Here is an 18,371-nt window from a genome sequence, read left to right on the forward strand (position 1 = left end):
AGGAATGACCAAACTATACCCTGCCCAACTGGTAACCCATCCCATGGGCAAGCACCAAGGCTGGCATTACTGAGGATAATTTGTTATACTTGCAGATAGTAGCTTAGCATCATTGTCCTCTGAACATCTCCATCCAGCATCTGACTGAAACATATGCAGAGACCCACAGCCTAACATTGGACAGGGCTCAGGGAGTATTTTAAAAGAGTTGGGGAAATAATTGACAGCCTCTGAAGGAATAGGAAGTCCATGAGAAGACCCTCAGAGTCAACTAACCCAGAACCTAGGAGATTCTCAGAGATGGAGCCACCTGCAGACCCTCTGGGTCCCTTTGTCTGCGTGGAACGGGTCTCTGGTCACAGGTGGGCAAGGAGTTGGCAGGAATTGAATGACAGACAGATTCACACAGGAAAGGTTGTGAGAATCTGAATGTAATTTGTCAAATTGAGTATCAAACTTTTTATACAGAAGAAATTAGGGAAGTTAGGTGACACATCTGCAAGGTGCAAATGAGGTTACTGGATGCTTAATGACTCTTACACAAAACAGAGGAATGTAAACACAAATACTGGCAGGAACTGGGCAATAAAATAACAGACAAAGTCAGCCCTATCTAAGGTCAGCTATAGTCTTAGAAGCCAGGTGTGAGATCAGGGGCAAGGGCTTTCACACCCAAGTCATGGTTCTAATTAGGGAGTTCCGTTCTAGCTAACCATCTCATGAATAATGCAATACTCTAAAACCACAGCCTGATCTACTTCCTAAACCATTGTAAATTCCTGTATATGGGAGCGACTTGGCTTTTATTCTAAGTGATAGTGTAATACCAGAGGTAATTCTGAATGTCACTGAATAGGCAACATTCTTACTGAATTCCAAGCCCATGGTCAGCTCAAGGACTTTCTAGGACGTTGGAACACTGGTGAAGGCTTAGCTATGTCAGAATTCAATCTTAAAAGGCACTTATAATAAGATAATACTAAAAGAGAGCACGTGGATCCATACACCAGACTAACTCGGGAATAGGGTATGAGTATATGGGTTAATGAGAACGCCAAAACTCCAGGAGGTGAGCTTCCATGATACTCTTTGCCTCGTGAGTGCTTCCAGGCCTCTCGGCCTGCCAAGCAGACTTCACCGGAGTGTGCGTGGCAGGACGGAGGCCCACACCATACATGTAGTGGATGTGCTGCTCAGCCTTCATGGGGTCCCCAACATCCAGAGCGGGACATGTCCCTTAAGCTGTTTCTGTCTGTGCAAACTGTTTCCCTAACTGGGCTGCCTTGTCTGACCTCAGTGGGAAAGGATGTGCCTAACCCTGCAGAGACTTGGCATGCCATAGTTGGGGGTTATCCAGTGGTTCCCAGCCTCCCTGGGGAGATAAAAGGGAGTCAGTGATGAAGGACTGTGGAAGGTGGAATGGGATGGGTGTACCGATTAGAATGTAACTTGAATAAAGAAATAGGAAGATTGAACAATAGAATAAAAGTATACAAATCAGGCAATAATTTTTACTCAATACTCAATATCTCAGGGCATAGGCCAAGTACAAAAGATTTTTTTTTTTTTTCTGGCCAAAATATCACACAAATGACCTCTTCCTGAAGTTTTTCAGTCTATTTTCCACTGAAATAGTATGACCTCAACTTCGTGTGGCTGCATTACTGTCAACACTCCAATCTTCCAGACCCTACGGGAACAACCGATTAAGCTCCATCTACAGCTTTCTATGACTTTTGCCATCTCAATTTCTGATATTTTCCATAGTCCTTCAAAAGAGACCATACATTCTGTCCAGCAGCAAAATCAGCTTTGGAAACAATTGCTGTTGTTGTTGTTCTACCTTGCAACTCTGCTGCTGTGATGGTTTCCTCTGAGCAGAAGCATCTCAGGTAATAAATATTTGTTTTACACGGTTCTGTCAGATCACAGCCCATCCTACTTGGAGTTCAGACTAGAAACTGAAGCTAGAAAATGAAGGCAAAAACATTTGACAAACACTACTTCCTGCTTTGCTTTTTTGCTTGGTCACTCTCTCATGCTCTGTAGCCTCCCTCAGCCTTGACGCAGGCTGATCCAGACTTTGACCTTGCTGCCACTAAGAAGGATATTACCTAGTGTCTTAGTCAGGATTTCTATTCCTAAACAAACATCATGACCAAGAAGCAAGTTGGGGAGGCAACGGTTTATTCAACTTACACTTCCATACTGCTGTTCATCACCAAGGAAGTCAGGACTAGAACTCAAGCAGGTCAGAAAGCAGGAGCTGATGCAGAGGCCATGGCGGTTTGTTCATTACTGGCTTGCCTCCCCTGCCTTGCTCAGCCTGCTCTCTTATAGAATCAAGACTACCAGCCCAGAGATGGTCCCACCCACAAGGGGCCTTTCCTCCTTGATCATTAATTGAGAAAATGCCTTACAGTTGGATCTCATGGAGGCAATTCCTCATCTGAAGGTCCTTTCTCTGTGATAACTCCAGCTGTGTCAAGTTGACACATAAAACCAGCCAGTACACCTAGGGTAGAGCCTTCTGACCTTGATGGCTCTATTTGCTCTTCTCCAAGACTCTACTTACTGTTGAAAGGTCCTTGAGATGTTCTGGAGACAAGCCCTGTAGATCGCCTACGGACTGGCTCCAGGCACCAAGAATGGGCTGTTGGGGAATGGGCCTACCCTCTTTATAAGCATGGACACTTAGTAAACTTCAGAGGCTTTGAACAGAAAGGTTTGTCTTGGCCTTGTTCTTTCTGTCTGATCTCTTTCAGCCCCAGGTTGCCTTTCAGGGGAACCCAGCTCACATAGCCTCAGGTGGCTACAATGCTCACCTAGCTCTCTCATCCAACCCATGACCACTTGCTTCCCAATATTGCCACCCTTCCTGGAAGAGTCTTCCTATATCAATTATCAACACTATCTCTCAGAGACATAGAAACCAGCCATTCTGATGAGGGCACACCTGCAACTGAGGCTCCTTCAGATGACTGTAGTGTGAAATGTTGAGTTAAAACAACTACGACACAGAGACAATAATAAATGAGAGAGTTGTAAAATTCCAAAACCAATGATCTAACCATCTCATTACAGGACCCCTGCCACCACATCAGGGAGTTGGAGTAGTGTCTGAGCCAGGATAAAATGGGAAGGGCTCCTGGCTCAGAGCATGGAAAGATACAGTGGAATGGGGAGAAGAGAGGCTGCACTGCCCTGAGGTGAGGTGTCCTTAACCCTGGATTCCCAGACCAGGGAGGCCAAAGAGGTGGCCAAACAGCTGGAAGGTGAATGGAGGAGCAGATTGCCCTACAGACCTAGAAATAAGACTGCTGGTCAAAGGAAGATATGCTAAATTTGCTGGAAGGGATGAAAAACAACCTCCCATATACTGACAGCTCCAAGTTCAAAACTGCAGAGTCACATATAGACTGAGAACAGGGTTGTTTAGAAGGGGGCAAAATGAGGTCTTTGACCTTTCCACCCTGTTTTGCAGAGTCTGATTTTGCCCTGAATGCGGTCATAAAGAGCTCTCTGTCAGGGGCAATTTAATGGGTACAGGTCCTCTTGATAAGAGGGATTTAACCCAAGGTGGAGGGTGACTAACTATATCAATTGGGATGGAAACAGTCTCATTTCATCTCTCAGTCACAGAATACTAAAGTGCCACACACATAATAGAGGGCCACGAAGGGGCGGTGAAGGCTACCCAGCAGTTCCTTCCACTTGTACAGGGGAGAAAATGAAAACAGGATGGCTGCTGTGAGTCATGGAGCAGGGTTCCAAGACTGCTGTAACATCCCACAAATTAAGACCAGGGGCACACGACCCCTGTTCCAGGCCCTGGAACATCTTCCTAGCCCTTTCTTGCCATGACTCTCCAGCATTTCCACTTTAATGGAGTTCCACATTCGCTTTGTTCATCTCCCTCCATGAGTACTCAAGAAAAATCAAAAAACCAAGGTACACAGACACATTTCTGACAGACAGGTCACTGACACAAAGAACAGCAATGACACATCCTAACAGCAGTCTTTCAACCCTTCAGATGGGAGTCCTGAGGGTCTTGGGGTTCCAGTCAAAGCAGCAAGGTTTTATGCCCAACTCACAGAAACTGCAATGACCAGCACAGAGCCTATTGCAATGCAAACACACAGAGGCCTTTTTTTTATGAGCTCAGTAACATGGACTCTCAGCAGTCAAACTCCCATTAGGTACAAACTGAGAGATCAAGTCTAGAGGTTTTGAGTATTTATTGTAGTTACACCAACATTGGGAGGTTTACAAAAATAGATAGCTGCTATAGCTGGTGGTCCATGTATATACAGCACACCTGACAACAGACAGGGGATGGAGGCAGGAAATGACATAAGCAGTTGCTAAGTCCCAAAGAGCAGGACATGAAATTACCTTGCAAAGAAATCCGCATTGTAATATTTTAAAAACTGTATATCTGGCATAATGTGCAGAAACCAAGCAAGGGGGGCAAAAAAAAAAAAAAAATCTGACAACCATGATGGGTAAGCTGTTTCTGTTTTTGTTTTCTATAGGAGGTCTTAGTTATCTCTAGGTAGCTTGACCCTGCTGATGTACCTTAACTGGCTGTTGATAAGGGGATTTTGTCATGGGATTTTGGATGGAATGTACAAATGTACATTCTTAAAAAGCAAACTGTTTGGGCTTTACAAACTCATCTCTGTTCCTGAGCCCCTGATTATCGACAGAAACTCCTGGTTAACCACAACCATGCCTGTCTGTAGACTAGACTTTGTCCAAAGACCTACCTCACTATCTGTTATTGCAGACACTAATATCAGCTGCCCTTACCACTGGAACAGAATACCACTGGAAATTTCCTCTCCTCCTGTGCAAGCCTCCTATAGACACCATAGACAATCCCCACCTGCCCATCCATTCCTGCCTCATCCCTGTGTCTCAGCCCCCACTTGGGCAGATACTCCCTGTTCAACCACATTCCATGCCTGAAAGGACACCAGGTAAGCTTCCATAGATCAACTTCATGATTGATTTCTTACCCCAGATTCAATTATCCCAGTTGTTCCAACATTGTATTAAACACCATGGGCTGCTTGACCTCTCTCCTAACTATGTCTCTTTGTGGATTACTAAGATCTTCTGTTCCTGCCAGTCTCTTCTAACAGCTTTTATATCACAAAGCATCCCATGTTGACCATACCCACCAAACAGGTCAGTAAAATAGGAAACTGTCAGTGAACACTCTCTTCAAATCCATGCATCAAACAGTAACTCAGGAACAAAACGCCCACCCAAAAAGACAAACCCAGAGGCCAGTACCTAGGTCAATAATCACCCAAACAGAGATGGCTACACACCAGCATAGCAACATAGAGAGTAACAGCCAGGAACAATTGCAACCAAGAAATCCAAGCTATACCATCACAGCAGGTCTGAGAAATTAAAGCATGCAACAGATAAAGTGCAAAAGAGGTTGTTTGGGGGAAGGGAGAGGAGTGAGAACCTGGGGAAGGGATAGAAATACACAAGAGGACCTGCAGACAGACACACAGACAGGGAGGAGAAAGAGAGCCATGAGCGGAGAGATGACAGAGAGTGTGCATGTGCAGAGAACAGAGACAGGGAACAAAAATAGAGAGCTGCTATAGCTGGTGGTCCATGTATATAAAGCACCCCTGACAACAGACACAGGGGATGGAGGCAGGAAATGACATAAGCGTTGCTAAGTCCCTAAGAGCAGGACCTGTACACTCACAACTACAGAGGCAAGGTTCACCCACAGAACAGGAAAGGAAGACAGAACTCAGGGATTCAAGATGAAGAGAAAAAATTGATATCTCAGTCAAAAAATGTGGATTCTAAAAGGTTCATGGCAATAAACAACCGGGACTTCAGCAAAATATGTGCAGGCGAAAATTACAAACGATTGGAATAGAAGAATATCCTCTCAGAGGTCTATCATTTTTCAATAAAACCATAAAAAAATTCTGAAATTATTAAAGCGCTTTGCCAAATAATAACCAAATCACTAAACATATGAAGTAAAAAATATGAAAAAACTAGCCGGGCGGTGGTGGCACACGCCTTTAATCCCAGCACTTGGGAGGCAGAGGCAGGCGGATTTCTGAGTTCGAGGCCAGCCTGGTCTACAAAGTGAGTTCCAGGACAGCCAGGGCTATACAGAGAAACCCTGTCTCGAAAAAACAAAAAAAAAATATGAAAAAACTGCAGCAGAACAAAAATTAACAAAACCTAAACAAAACAAAAACAAGTATAATGTATGAAATCAGACCTATTAGATTTTTACCTGTCTTCTTAATGTATACTAAAAGACAAAGGGGTTTGGACATGTGTGCTACAGACTCAAAGAAACCACCCTTGTTTTCACAAGCCAGCCTAACTAAGGTCCAAAGGATTTGGGAAATGATAGGGAAGTTATTCAGAGGTCACCCCGATGGAGCAAGTGAGGAGCAACACGAGAGACCTCACAGGTGCTCACATATGGCTTATACTTCCCATCCAGCCCCAGAGAGGACTCACCACCCCAGCTTCCACTGCTCAGCACCCTGCCCCTACCCTCTGTGGGCAGTAACCCTGTGCTCACCATGCCTGGAATTCAGAGCTTCCCTGAGGTCCTCTCACAGCACCCAACAGCAGAGCTCAGAGCAGGACACAGAGAACCATTCAAGCCTGCACAGCCACAGTGAACTTGGGGAAAGGCACCCATAAAATCCCGCCTCCTGACTGACTAGCTGGCCTGCCTGTGGAGACCTTGATTGGCCAGTGGGCCTCACCCTTCCTCAAGGTTAAAGTGTGCTTCAAGTCCAGGGCCACACCTTTTCCAGATCTCAGGTGTGGTTTGCACTACATTAGCATTTGAGCCAGTCCCCAAGAGGACTCTCACCCCTCCCAGCCCTGGGAGAGAACTCAACATTCATGTGGGGCACTGGGCTAAGCATGGACAGGGTGGTCTCCAGTTGACCAGAGGTCTGAACCCCTGAAGGGTGATAATTCACTTACTTGACAAGGAAGGCATCAATTCCCTCATGCTTCTGGAACTCAGGCTCCTGCCTAAGTTACAGTCCCCCACCCCCACCCCAGCCACCACAAGAGAAGCCTGGCTAAAAGTCATGTAGGCAAAGTCCCAAGCTTCTGACCTTCAGGCTAAACTCCTCCCCAGTTACCTAGCAACAGTAAAGCCCATAAAAAGGGATGTTCAGCCCCGCCTATCTCTCTTGCTCTCACTCCTTTGATCTCTTACCTCTCACTTCTTGCACTCCTCTCTCCTCTTTCCTTTCTCTTTGACCTTTCCTCTCCTCTCCTCTCCTCTCCTCTCCTCTCCTCTCCTCTCCTCTCCTCTCCTCTCCTCTCCTCTCCTCTCTCCCTCTTACTCTCTTTCTATCTAGCCTTCCCCCTTCTAGCCTTCTGGGGGGGGGCTCTCTCTCTCTCTTCTACCTTCTCTCTTTCTCCCTGCCTTTCTATAATAAAGCTCTAAAACCATAGAATGTCTCTGCTCATCAAGGCCCACTGCAATTGGAGGATGGGATCGGCTTTCTCCTAATGAGCCCTTTCTAATCTCCCCATGGAAGGCCTTCATGGGCTCCACTCCAGATCCACTGTGCTCACTCTCACAGGTGTGGGAACCTCTCATCCCTCATTCCTCTCTCCCATAACCCCAGGGCTTTAGGAAAGTAGCCCCGGGGCTCCCAGGTTGGGCTGCCCCTTGTTCAGACCTGAAGAGTGGGTCAAAGGCTTAGATGCACACCCGGGGCTGAGCAAAGAGTGTATGGCAGCTCTCCCACATCTCTCTGTCCAGAGCATAGGTGGAACTCTGGCAGGGCGTGGGCCTTCCCCCCTTTCCTTTCTTCCCCAGGGCCCCGTTTTAGTTCCCAACACATTCCAGCTCAGGCATCAGCTCCCTGCTCCTGCCCACTGTGAGTAATGATCCTGCATTACCAGGACCTGTCTTCAGACCCTGCCTGAGCTTGCCTCACAGCACTTGCCTTCTTCCTGAAATACAGGGGAAGAGCTTGCATAGCCCATTACCCAAGGTGCAGTGGGGTTATCAATCTGAGTGGGAGGGATCCCAGGCAATGAACATTAAAGAGGGATTTTAGGAAACAAGAGTTTTGTTTGGGGCTCAGTGCTGGGCTCAGGGAGACTGCAGCTCCCTTTCACCAGATGATACCAAACAACCCTGGGAGGAAAGCCAGAAATGTAATGGAAACACTGTTGAGCCTTCTTGGTAGCCAGCACATCTGCATCAGTGGCAAAGTAGAGAAAAGCCACAGTTGTATTAGGACAGGTTCTCTAGATAAACATATCTCAAATCAGAATGAATTTCTCTATGGATATAGAAAGGAAATTTAATAGATTGTCTCTCTAATGTCTAATATAGAAAGGCTCTCAGCCAAGGTAACTTAGAAAAATCAAGGACGGGTTATCTCATGTTGCAGGATATTGCAGCTGATATTCACTATGTACCAGAATTCTGAAGAAATAAGTACTTTCCAATGCCAATTTTAAAACTCAAACAAGCAAATCACCTTTTCTAAAATACAAAAATAGGGCAAGTATAAAAAATGAAAGAACAACCCTGTTCATTGTCTTTTATGTATGTAGGATGCCAAAAGAATCTATTGCCTAGATTGAAGGTGGATCTGACAATCTCAAAAGATCAAGATTAAGAAATGGTTTCTCACTTCAAAAGGTATAATGAACACATTTCCCTCACAGTAAGCAGGGTTAGACTTAGGGTTAGCCTATTAGAGGGTTACGGTTAGGATTAGGTTTCATAGTGTTAGGGTTGTTAGAGGCAAGGCAATGGTCAGGAAGCAGGGGTGAGCTGAACTGGAAGGTTTATTATTTATTTGTTATTAATTTATTCTTTGACAATTTCATATGTGCATACACAATATCTTGATTGTTTCTATCTCTCGTTCCTCCCCCTACCTACATGCTTTCTCACACTTCCACATTCGTGTCTTCATTGTGTCTTCTTTTTCCTCCTAGTTTCCACATTTCTCCTCCCCCTCCATCGCTCCTCCCCCTCCCCTTCTCCTCCTTCTTCTTCTCTTTCTTCTTCTTCATCACCATCACCATCATTACTAAGGTCACTTTGTGCTGCCTGATGGAATATTACTCAATATCTGTTAGGCTGGATCTTGTGCATATAAATGGAATGGCACTGCCCAGGGTGCAATGGTCACATTATATCCAGAAAGCAAGTGTTTTACCAAATTTGTCCCTTGATGCTCTTTGTACTCCCTCTTCTGCCATGTTCCTGTGGGTATTAGTTTTGGAGACTTTTTCTTTGATCTGAGAAGAATGTATCCTGATGATTAGGACAGCCCTAATTGGAAGGTCTGTTCCTAACAGTTACCTTAATTGGCATGGTTTAGCTTGTGCCCCTCTAAGAAGCAGCAGCCACCACACACAGATCTCCTGGCCTCGAAGACACACCCTGAGTCCGTTCACTATGAGACCTTTATGTACACAACCCAGATGGTTTTCTGGAACCCACAGCCCTAAGGGACCAGGTGTATTATTAGACAACTCACTCTGTGGCAGTGAAGGCCTGTCAGTAAACGCCTCTAGAGGTTACAGAGGCAGCTCAGTTGGTAGAATGCTTGCCTGGCATTCAAGAGGCCCAGGGTTTGATCCCTGGCACCACATAAAATAAGCATGTGTTACCATGCTGTAATTTCAGCCTTCAAAGGTGGAGGCAGAGGCAGGAGGATCTGAAATCCAAAGTTATATTTGGTACATAGAGTTAAAGGCCACCCTGAGGCCCTGACTCAAAAGTAAAACAAGAAAAGAAAAGCCTCTAAAAAAGGGCCTCTAATGCTACCTGTCTCCCCAGGGGTTAGCACATGATATCAATGGAGTTGTCAGTCTTGGCTCCTCTAAGTTGACAACAATGGAAGCTGGCCTGCAAAGACTCAATGGACACTAGCTTGCACTAAGGAAACCCACCTCTGTACAGTGAAAGGACATAGAAGAACCAACCAGAGTGGTCAGAACTCCTGTTTTGTCAACTGCTGAAACCCAGAGTCACATGACTCCATGGTGCCTATATGACCTCTCTCAAAAAGAAATAACCTTAAATAAGCCCATTTAATGCTTTCTTACTTTACAATTACTTTTCTTTATTTTTTGAAATTGTAATATAATCTCATTGTTTCTATCCTCCAAACCAACCCACATATCCCTGCTTGCTCTCTTTCAAATTCATAACCTCTCTTTTAATTTGTTATTTTATACATATATGTATATTCTGTAAACATATAAACACAGCCTGCACAATCTGTATAAAATTATTTATATGTCTGGCTTCGGTGCTGACCATTTGGTATTAGGCAACCAACTGGCAAAAGCACATTTTCTTAACATAGAATTAAACCTCACAAAAATACTGGTTATAGCTGGGCATGGTGGTGCACGCCTTTAATCCCAGCACTTGGGAGGTAGAGGCAGATGGATTTCTGAGTTCTAGGCCAGCCTGATCTACAAAGTGAGTTCCTGGTGACATCAAAGTTAGGCAGTGCCCCACTCCCCTAGAGCTCTTCTAAACACCTCTACTATGTCACCAGGTAACACTGGCTCAGCCTGTGACTGTTCTCAGCTAGACTCCTAGAACCAGTTCATGACAGTGACGATAGTTATACGGTCTGGTTTATGGAGTTTGCAAAGAACTAGCCATCCAAATTCAAGACATCATCCCATCAAACCTGGAATCTTTAGCGTGAATTTAGGAGGTCCATATACTACTTGGATGAGGGGGGAAATGGATGTGTGGACACATCATTAGCATCTAACTGAAATCCAGCCTTTCTTCAACTGGGAATGAAAGCAACACATCCCAATTAGTGTTACTGTTACCCAGGCCTCAGATAAAAGGTGCCACAGCCCTACATTGTAATTATTAGCAATGTCACACCGTATTATTTACACTCATAGTACTCCACAACTGAAGTACCTATTCAACCCAATAATAAATCCTGGCATCACTTTTAAAAACTCACATGTCAGTATGCATATCTCCTTTTAATGTTTTACAAACTGAATTCAGCATAATTGGTTCCATTTGAAATCTTTATTCTACATGTCAACCTCTTTCTGCAGGGTACCTGGAATAATACTCCCAGCGCTCAGAGGGAAAGGGAGCACCAAAGGCCAGCCTGGGCTACATGGCAAGCTGACGGAAAGAACAAGAGAAGTACACAGTCCTTCTAAAAAGAGGTATGATGTCAAAGAGGTCCATGCACAGAATAGAAAAAGTTAAAACTCATACACAACCTGCGGGTCAGTCTTCAGCAGGCCTGTCCTCTTTCACAGCCCAGGCACTTGACAGTGATACTACATGACAGGTACCTAAATATATATATGAAGACAAAGAGTCACCCAAATTCCTTTGGAAGAACAAGCACCATCATAAAGACACTGGCTTGGAAGCCGGACGTGGTGGTGCATGCCTTTAATCCCAGCACTCGGGAGGCAGAGGCAGGCGGACTTCTGAGTTCGAGGCCAGCCTGGTCTACAAAGTGAGTTCCAGGACAGCAGGGCTATACCGAGAAACCCTGTCTGGAAACAAACAAACAAAAACAAACAAAAAAAAGACTGCTTGCAATATAAGTCCTCCAGCCAGACAATCTTAACCTGGTCTCTACCAATAAGACATGCTGGACAGTGGCACTTTTAACTTGGGGATGATAGGAGACCCATGCGTCAAGTATCAGGGAATGACCCCCAGTTCAAAGAACACTTCTGCACTGCCACCACCGAAGCACCCAAATGAACCCCTACTCCTTTGCTGGTCTCCCCACTTTTCTCCTAGGCCTAGGAACAAGCACTGAAATGTCTTTAAACTGTGAAGCAGTGACTGGAGAAATGGTTTATTGTAAGAGAACTTCCTGCTCTTCTGGAGGTTCCAAGTTTCATTCGAGCACCCACAACCAAGCAATTCACAGCTGCGTACAACTCTGGCTACATAAGCTCTAAGGGCATCTGCACTCCGAGTGTCACACTCAGATACAAATCAATAAAAAGTAAATCCTAAAGAGGAAATCAGACCATAGGAGTCTGAGCCCCAAACCCTCTAACAGCTTTGCACCATTCCACAGCCAAAGTGCAAATTCTCTCCCCAAGGTAAAGCCCAGTGCTATCTGGACCTAAGCCACCCCTCCACACAGGACCCTCTGCTCTCCCTCACCTCTGATCACAGGCCTTCTGTCTGCCCTGACACTCACATCTCAGCCCATTTCCAGGACTCCTCTATGCCTAGGTCTTTGCAAGCAGGCAGCCTCTACATTCCAGACTGCTCAAAGGTCACCTCTGCAGAGATGCCTGTCTTGACTTCAGTTTCCTCCCTTCCAAAACCACATCCTATCCCCAAGTTATGCATAACCTTGACTTATCACTACCTGGCACACAACATGACATAATCACCTGTCTATCAGTGATTATCAACTAGGGAGGAGCTTTTTACAAATATAAAAGCTCCAGACCTCACCCAAATCCAGAATTCAGGAGAGCAGAACCAGGTTCTTCCAGTTCACAGACACCCCCTCCCCCACCAGACAACTCTAAACACAGCCAGGACTCAGGGCAGCCTACAACAGTACTTTCAAACCCTGGTGCACACACTACTCGTGAGAGTGCTGTTAAAATGCACACTCTATTTCCACAGCTCTGCCATGGAACCTGAGGCTCTGCAAGTTCCACACCACACTGACTGGTGCTGTTAGGTGAAGCATTTTGCAGTTGCAAGGGCCTAAAACTGTGCACATCAACAGGACTTCCTACAAGTATGTAGAATAAAGTCCTGAATCAACATCATGCAACAGAGTGGACACCAACCCATGTGGCCACCAAGCATCTGAGACATAGTAATGTTAGCAAAGAGCTGACTTCATTCTTGGGCTACAACTCTGACCAAAAGCCAAAAGCGCTGTTCCCCACCATGAAAGGCCTCTGTAAATTCTTGGCCTAAGCAGCCTTCTACAGCCTGGATGGATAGGAAAATTCCACCAAAGGCCTAGTTGATCACCAGCCCAAGAGTGGATAAATATTTCCCTAAGGTAGGGACACAGATATGGAAGACTGGATTAAACCACCTTGGAGCCTCTTACACCAGGCTTCCATTCAAGACCCTTTGATCCACATCCCTGACCACATGTAAACAGTCCCGGTCTTCCTGTTCTCTATATCATTGCCATAGATGCTCTGATCACATGTAAGTGGTCCCAGTCTTCCTGTTCTCTATATCATCGCCATAGATGCACTTGCAGACATGGCCTCACGTCACTGATCTGCCTGGAGAATTGGTTTCTCCCCACGGAACCACAGATTCTTTCAAAGAGAAGAGATGTCTAATCCCTTCACCTAACACACAGCAGCAGGTCCCAAATGAACCACAGCAAGAGCTGGGATGCACAAGGAGTGGTATAGTAACTGCACTACTAATCATAAAAGAGAAACTGAATTCAGCTGGAGGGAAACCAATTCCACCCTAACTGATTCAAGACGTTCCAGAGACACCAATTCAGATTTCAGGGCAGCATAAAATGATGGCCTGTTAACCTACTCCCTTCCAAGGATACACTGAGAAAAAGGGGGCATCCTTCTGACCATAGATTCAAAATCTGTTAGCCTGGGATTCTGAAGGAGCTGGTTTACAAACAAGTCACAAAGGACTACAACTCAGAATCAAATGCAAGGCCAGTTCCCACTGGAAATGCTGCGCAGAACCTGGCCCCATGAACAGCATCCCCCTGGGAGTCTGTACAGTCCAGATGTTCATTCTCCTTTTGCAGTTAGAACAGCAAAGCGATTTCCAAGGTAACCAAGGACAACAGAAGAAGAGACTCATGGCCATGGAAGGAAAAGGTTAAAATTTAATACTTAAGAGTCAATGTCAATTTTATTTTTAAAACTACATCAATGCCAAATAAGCAGGGTAGGAATGAATGGAGCTATGAAGAAGCCCTAACAAACAACAGGAGTATCCCAAGAATGCATACAATGTTTCTCTATTTCCAGAGTATTTTGAAGTAACCAGAGGCTTAAATAAACTAAGATACAAAAGTCAAAGCTGGGAAGTGGAGGGTGGCCCAGCTCAGTTTTCAGATTTATGCCACAACTACTTATTTTCTCCCTTATTTCCAAAGCACAAAGCTGACACCAGTTGCGCTTCTGCACTTTGCAAACTGTGCAAAGTAAGTCACCCAGAGAAAGTCATCAGGAAGTGAAAAGTTTCAAACCAGCTACACTCTCACCTGTTACCAAGACAATAAGCTCCTTAGAGAGATTGCATGGGGGCTGGGAAGGCAGCTTAGGGGGTCTGGTGCTTGCTACACAAGCTTGTGAACCTGCATGGGGATCCCCAGAATTCAGGGGAAGCAGAAACAGACAGTGGGGAACTGATTCAGGAAAGCTTCGCAAGTTCAGCCTCTGTGCTCAGTCAGCACAGGAGCCATCTCACACACACACACACACACACACACACACACACACACACACACACACACACACAGAGGCACATCTAGGGGAAGGGACAATTTCCATTTATATACACACCTTTATCCATTCATCCATTTCCTTCTCCCCTGCTCCATTCTCATTCCAAGATCTATATATTAACTACAGTGAAATCTGGCAAAGCAGCTACCATTTATTAAGTCTACTGGGTACTGTACCAGAACCTTCAGAAATAGACATGATTATCTAGATTGTGAACTGGACTGAAAACCGTAAAAGTGTGTGTGGGCAGGGAGGGTCTCATCCCAATTCATACACCTGGAAAGTGATGGAGCCTGACTTGGAGGTGGCTGATCTAGCTATGGGCAGTTTTGAGAATGCACCATCACTAAGCATTAGAAAAAGCCATGCAGTTTGAGTATGCAGCATCCAGCCAAGTTCAAACTCCACTTGCTGTGTCTATAACCTGAACTAATCTCTTAGCCTCAAATTCCTCATCTGCACATCAGGGATAGATATTAAACACAACAGTCTGATACCTGTAATACAGGCCAGGCACTGGCGAACCACTGACATTCTAGCTACAGGTGTGCAAGCCAAGAAAGCCTATTTCAGTCAGAAAAATTACAACGGCTAGACATATCCTCCATTGGGAGCAATCAGGTTTGCCAAAGTTAATCAGATAAGTTTACTAATTCCATAACTCATTTAAGTAGAAGACAAGGGACTAGTTTATTTAGTCGTATTTCTATGAAATTCATAACATTTTGTATGTCACAAAATCTACTCTAATGTCTCATCTGACCATAAAAAGACATTTGCTTAAAGTCCAAGTATTGTGAACATGGTGTGTTACTTACTACACTAGAGAGAGAACAACATTTTGTATTGGAAGTGAACATTAAATAATGTAGGAGGAGAAAGAAAGCATTATTTTAAGTAATCCACGATAAGTCCTTTCACCCTTCAAATTAGTTCATATACACTATTATCTTAGAGCGGTGCTGGCTTCACTTAAAATGAGATAAGCCTGCAAAGATTTCAGGTTTTCCCTGTTTCCAACTCAAATCCATTTTCTACTTAGGAGGCTGAGTGAAGCCAGTCTGCAATTTAACAGAATGACCAAATCCAGTCTCTCTTTAATCTACCCAGTAACTGAGCTCTTGGGTAATCTCCTGCACTGCATGGAAAAGCAGCTTTGGGTTCATCCAAAATAAACTAAAATTAATCAGAGAGAGGCCATGCCTACTTTAATTGCAACTTGTATTTTCCTGGCTTTCCAACATCTGCCAGTATTACTGATACCTAACTGATTCAATACAATGAGAGAAGCGTCCTAACTTTATAAACATGGGCTTTCTTTTAAGGACATCACACACAAGTGTTCTTTACAGAGGGAATCCTACCCTTTTGTATGCATTCATTTTCATAAGCATTAATGATGTATTTTAGAAACACTGTGACTATCTTCCTAGTGCTTTTCAAGGGCCCTCATGGGGGAGGGGCTCTCATCCCCCTCATCCCCCACCTGCCTCATTAAAGGCATCAGTGGCACCTAAAGGCCAGGCTGAGAAAAGTGGACTAAAGCAATCTGCTCTCACTGAACTCCCTAGAAAAGATTTACAAGATCTTTTGGAAGAGAGGTGAGAGAAAAGAAAGGGGGGTGGGGGGTGGGATGAAGGAGAAGAACGGATACCCTAGCTCACTTCCAAGAGCAGGATGCTGAACCTAGTATTTTTCATTGAGTCTAGTCCTGACTGTGTAAGTCTACACTGACAAATATTTTACACGAACGAAAAATAGTCTTGTTTTTTTTTTTTTTTTCCAGGCGAAACCTAATAGCGAATGCTTTGTTCAAGCAAGGGGAAAGGATGTAATGACATAGCTTAATTTAAAAGCTCTCTGAATACCAACCTCCGGCACAAGTATTTTAAAATATCTACCACATCTTAAAATTCTGAGCAAAGGAAATGTAGTAATCGGTTCACTACTGCTACACGTGTGTGTGTCGTTCTCCAGCTACCTATTGTGAGTCCGGCTGGACGCACAAAGCCCACAGAGCCGAAAACACGAAACTCTAAATTCTATTGGGGAGGTAAAGAAAATGATGTAAGTGAGGCTTTCCCAAGCTATGGACAGCCGCGGTCTCTGGACTCACACAGCCTCTTCCAAGCCTGCTTCAATTTTCAACCCAAACTGCTTCCTTCTCGCAGTCCCTCTTCCCCAGGATCTGGCGAGCTCGCTGCTTAGCCACTCAATACAATCACCATGCACCGTGCAAAGGAGCTGACCATACTATCAACAGGCACCACACAGGTAGTCCAGAAGTGGCCACCAAAGACCTTTTGGACCTCAAAGGGCCGGTCCTCCTCTGCTGCACGTAGTGGGAACTGCCAGGCCTCCCAAGATGGGATGGGCACCCCTGCCTAAGCAGCTTGGGGTCCCCTGGATCTGCTCTGCATGTTGGCTCAGAAAGCATAGCTGCCCCCGCCAGGCTACTTCTGGAACGAGTCGGAGAGGTCCGCGCAGGGAGACCCATCACTCCGGGACCGCGGAGCTCGCAGGGGTCCCCGGCTCGCATCCGCCACGGATTCTGCAGCCGAAGTTGACCTCTCTGAGGATGGGAGCAAAGAACCTGAAACCCTGCGAGGAAAATGGGAACAGACAGGAGCGTTCCCAAAAAAGCCCCAAGGTGGCCAAGCAGCCTCTCCCTAGAGCAGGGAACAAAGGGCTTCTGTGTCGGGCACTGCTGGTCCGGCTGCGTCCGGCTTTGGGGGACCAGAAACTTTTCCCGGGTGAAGGCGCAGGCGGAGGGCACTGGGTATCTGGCACCAGGCGCGGAAGCCTAGCGGGTCCCCAGGGCGCAGCGCGATCCCCGCGGCCCTAGCCTCCCGCCCCGCGCCGGCGAAGCTACCGCTCACCTCCTCGATGGCCGCCACGGTGTTCCGGCACTGGGCCGTGCGCGTGGTCATGCTAGAGGCGGTGGGCGCCTTGTAGTCCTCATGGGTCTCGGCCACGAATTCCGACACGGAGATCTGGTCCGGCATCGCCGGGGCGCCAGGGCGCGGACTGCCGCCGCCTAGGTCGCCCACGGCGCGGGCTCCGACCCCGCCGCCGCCGCCGCTTGGGGACTCGGACAAAGGGGAGCGCGGGCGCAGAAGTCGCCGCAGGGCGCGGGAGCCTCCGCGGGACGCCCGGTGGCTGCAGGGGCGCGTGCAGCCCGCAGCTCTGCCTGCTGTTCTCCGGGAGCTGAGGCTGCCGCGTCTTCTACGATCGAGCTCTGACGCTACCGCGCACAGCCAGCTGGAACTGCGCGCCAACGTGCCGCTTGCCCCGGCGCCTTCTGCGGAGTGGGGCGGGACGCGCTGGGGAGGGGGCGGTGGCCGGCCAGGCGGGGCGGGGCAAAGGCCTGGCCGCCAATCGGGGCGCTCGCCGCGACCTCGCAGTCCGGAAGCGGAGCCCGCAGGACCGAGGGCGAAGTGTGCTCCGGGACTGTCCATGCCTGTGGGCCGCCGCATTGTGTCTCCCTTATCTACGTGCTGTGGTTTGAGGGCGCGCCCTCTCCTGGGCTGCAGTGCCGGACTTCCACCTCGCACCCGCCATGACCTCTAGCGATATTATCCATGTTCTGTGTGTGCACCTTCTCACAGCCTTAAGGAGCCAGGGGTAAAGGCAGGTATTTTGCATAGGGAGTTGACCATGGTACAAGCAGCCTGGGAATTCAAACCCATGACCTTCGACTTGGAAGAATACTCCAACCCCTAGTAAGCATCGTGTTCCCTAAGCTTCTACAATTAGGGACACTCCCAGTTACTTGAAGACAGTTTTAGGGTGGTAGGGCAGGCTTCACCCTGAGAAAAATCATAGAATGCACTGATGTGCTGTGCGAAGTGGGGGATACCCAAAGA

General features: G+C 46.5%; 1 protein-coding gene across 1 annotated transcript in view; it reads right to left on the minus strand.

Annotated features, from left to right (window-relative positions):
- LOC147001193 (zinc finger protein 439-like) overlaps positions 1-17,716 on the minus strand; it is a 21,729-nt gene extending 4,013 nt beyond the window's left edge. Inside the window, exon 1 of the mRNA XM_085830248.1 lies at positions 17,385-17,716. Coding sequence (XP_085686374.1) covers positions 17,385-17,510 — 126 coding nt within the window. The 5' untranslated portion in view covers positions 17,511-17,716. The remainder of the gene's footprint in view (positions 1-17,384) is intronic.
- Positions 17,717-18,371: the final 655 nt, after the last annotated feature.

The sequence above is a fragment of the Mus caroli genome, unplaced genomic scaffold (genome assembly GCF_978045245.1).
Source record: "Mus caroli unplaced genomic scaffold, Mus_caroli_1 scaffold_14, whole genome shotgun sequence".
NCBI classification, from domain to species: Eukaryota; Metazoa; Chordata; class Mammalia; order Rodentia; family Muridae; genus Mus; species Mus caroli.